The sequence below is a fragment of the Hyperolius riggenbachi genome, chromosome 7 (assembly GCF_040937935.1).
Source record: "Hyperolius riggenbachi isolate aHypRig1 chromosome 7, aHypRig1.pri, whole genome shotgun sequence".
Lineage (NCBI taxonomy): Eukaryota > Metazoa > Chordata > Amphibia > Anura > Hyperoliidae > Hyperolius > Hyperolius riggenbachi.
In genome coordinates, this window is record NC_090652.1 from 1,411,481 (window position 1) to 1,414,229 (window position 2,749).

General features: G+C 47.7%; 1 protein-coding gene across 1 annotated transcript; it reads right to left on the bottom strand.

Annotated features, from left to right (window-relative positions):
* Positions 1-305: 305 nt before the first annotated feature.
* Positions 306-2,207, bottom strand: LOC137524047 (E3 ubiquitin/ISG15 ligase TRIM25-like). Its single transcript, XM_068243470.1, has one exon. It carries the CDS (start codon positions 2,195-2,197, stop codon positions 422-424), a length of 1,776 nt encoding a protein of 591 aa, XP_068099571.1. The 5' UTR covers positions 2,198-2,207; the 3' UTR covers positions 306-421.
* Positions 2,208-2,749: the final 542 nt, after the last annotated feature.

Genomic DNA, 2,749 nt, shown 5'->3' on the forward strand with positions numbered 1-2,749 from the left:
ATGAGTCATGCTTCTGTTTATCTTCTTTATATATTGCCTAGTTATTTGGGTTGAAAAAAGACATTTGTCCATAAAGTTCAACCAGAATATAAAGTATTATAATATTTATTATAAATGTATTTATTTTAAAATGAATCCAAAATATTAAAAAACAGATATAGGAATAATGAGTTTCATGTTACATGTCTCTTATCACAGGCAGCTCATCACTGGAGGTAATACAGAGAATAGTGATTATTATCAGTGACAGATATACAGATACAGCTATAATCACGTGACAATAAATGAGGATTTTAGGATATAATGATTCAGGGCAGAAACCAGGAATTGTCCCTGGAAATCACAGACAGCTAGTAATTACTGGCAGGACAATCAGCCAATCACAATCCTCTCCCTGTGATGTCACCAGTGGGCGGAGCTCTCACACCCCCTGACTCCCCCCAGATATCTTTATACAGCCTCCCCACCCCCCTACATATAACGCAGCATGGAGGGGCTCAGTGAAGGTGGCAGTGAAGGTGTGGATGTGTCTGATGGGGTCACACAGGGCATAAAAGGAGATCTGCCCGGCCTCATAATCCAGATCTATCCTGACTCTATCACTGGGGATCCCATCAGGTAACCGGATCACTTCACTGTCATGTATCACTGAGTACTGATTATACCCCCTGCACAAACACCAGGACTTGTTATTCTCTCCAATCCGTGACTGCCTGTCTCTCCTGTCTATACTGGGGTAACACATCCCAACTCTCCAGTCACGTGATCTCCCAACATCCACTTCCCAGTAATGTCGCCCTGAGGAGAAACTCCGGCTGCTCAACACCTGAGGAGTATAAAACTGAAATCTCTCTGGTGTTTCTGGGTGGTTCTGCCAGAATGGTAACAGGGATGCAGTTCTCCTGTCATCTGATATATGTAGAGTATTAGCAGCTGTGTTTACATCCAGTAATATGTCTGCATACACTGGCAGCCCTAATGTTTCCTGTGCAGCCCCAATATGTGTCCCCCCAGCCTGGCACTGTGTGTGTTGTGAGGCGGGGGAGGGTTGGGGGCGTGGCCTGGATAGTTTAGCAGTGATGGGAACTTTGTCCTCTGTACTGGAATGTGGATAGGCCTGTGTGTGTTGTGCAGTGGGGGAGGACTGGGGGCGTGGCCTGGATAGTGGGGGCGTGGCCTGTGTGTTTGTATGGTTTTGCACAATTACCCCAGACATGATATCAGCCAGTCCTGTGTGTAATGTGTGTGAGATGCCAGCCACATCCAGATCCCCTCCATCATGGAGCTGCTTATCATGTCTGTCCTCCGTGTCACACAAGTCACCTGTGTCTGATTCCTGTAAGACAGTCAGTGGATCAGTCATGTTACACAGCTCCTCAATGTGACGCATCTTCCTGGACAGCTCCGCCTTCTTTATCTCCAGCTGTCTGATGATGTCATCATAGGATTGTACCTGACTCATAATGTCACTCAGGAATCGCTCCTCCGGCCGTCTCCTGAGGTCTCTGAACAGGGCAGTGACTCTCTCTGTCTCACCATCTGCTTTTTCTTGTGCTTTTCTCCTGCGTTCCTCCAGACTCTGGACTCTTTTCTCAGCCTCCTCTGTCTCTGCCATCAGTGTCTGCAGATCATTTCTCAGCTTCTTCTTCTTCTTCTCAGAGGCCTCCTGTAGTGTCTCCACCTGGTGTCCCCGATGTTCTCCATCCAGTCTGCAGGACACACAGACACACGAGGCATCCTCAGTGCAGTAATACTTCAGTATTTCCTTATGGACGGAGCATTTCCTGGTCTCCGGGGAGGTGGTGGGGGCACATAAGACGTGTTCTGGTGCCTTGCTGTGGACTCTCAGGTGATTATCACACATAGAAGCGTCACACAGCAGACAGGACATAACAGCAGGTACAGGAGAATGGATACAGTAAGTACAATGGACTCCGGCCTCCTCCTGATCTGACTGAGTAGTCAGGAAACGCTCTGCTATGTTCCTTAGAGCAATGTTCCTGTGTAATCCAGGCCGCTCCTTGTACTTCTCTCTACATTCAGGACAGGAATAACCTGCAGACCCCTCCTGTGAGTCCAGCACACGATCAATACAGACCCGGCAGAAGTTGTGACCACATCTCAGGCTTACAGGATCTGTATAAATGGTCAGACAGACGGGACACTCCAGCTCCTCGCTCAGATCAGCAGACGCCATCGCTGGCAGCAGGAGAGGAAACCAAAGTGATAGTCTCTGATTCTCGGAATCCAGAACAACCAGTTACTTATTATTTGCCTGGGGAAGGGGTGGCGGCAAAACTGTTTTTTATTTCTTATGTTTAGCTCAGAGACATACTGGATTACACTCACACCCAGGGGTGCCTCTAGCCTTTTTGTCACTCCAGGCAAGACATTCTGTGCCCCCCCCCCCCCAATATAAAAAAAAAAAAAAATCACATAGAACACTTCACACATGATATAAGCCATCAGAGAGGGATAACTATGAAACGGGGCCCTAGGCAAGATGACACTTTTTGCCCTCCGCTGATGGTCACCTGGCTTATTTAGTTAGATTTGGTGGGGGCTAACATCCTCCAGGCTTCTAGACTCTCTCCAGACCCTAGGCAGCTGTCTAGGTTTGCCTTGTGGATGGTCAGCATTGTATGCCATACAGCACATGCTGCCAGTATGCACCTCAAATAAATACAGCACCCACACTACAAGTTCCAATGTCAGTCACATTGCAAGATCGGATTATCAAGCAAGGCAT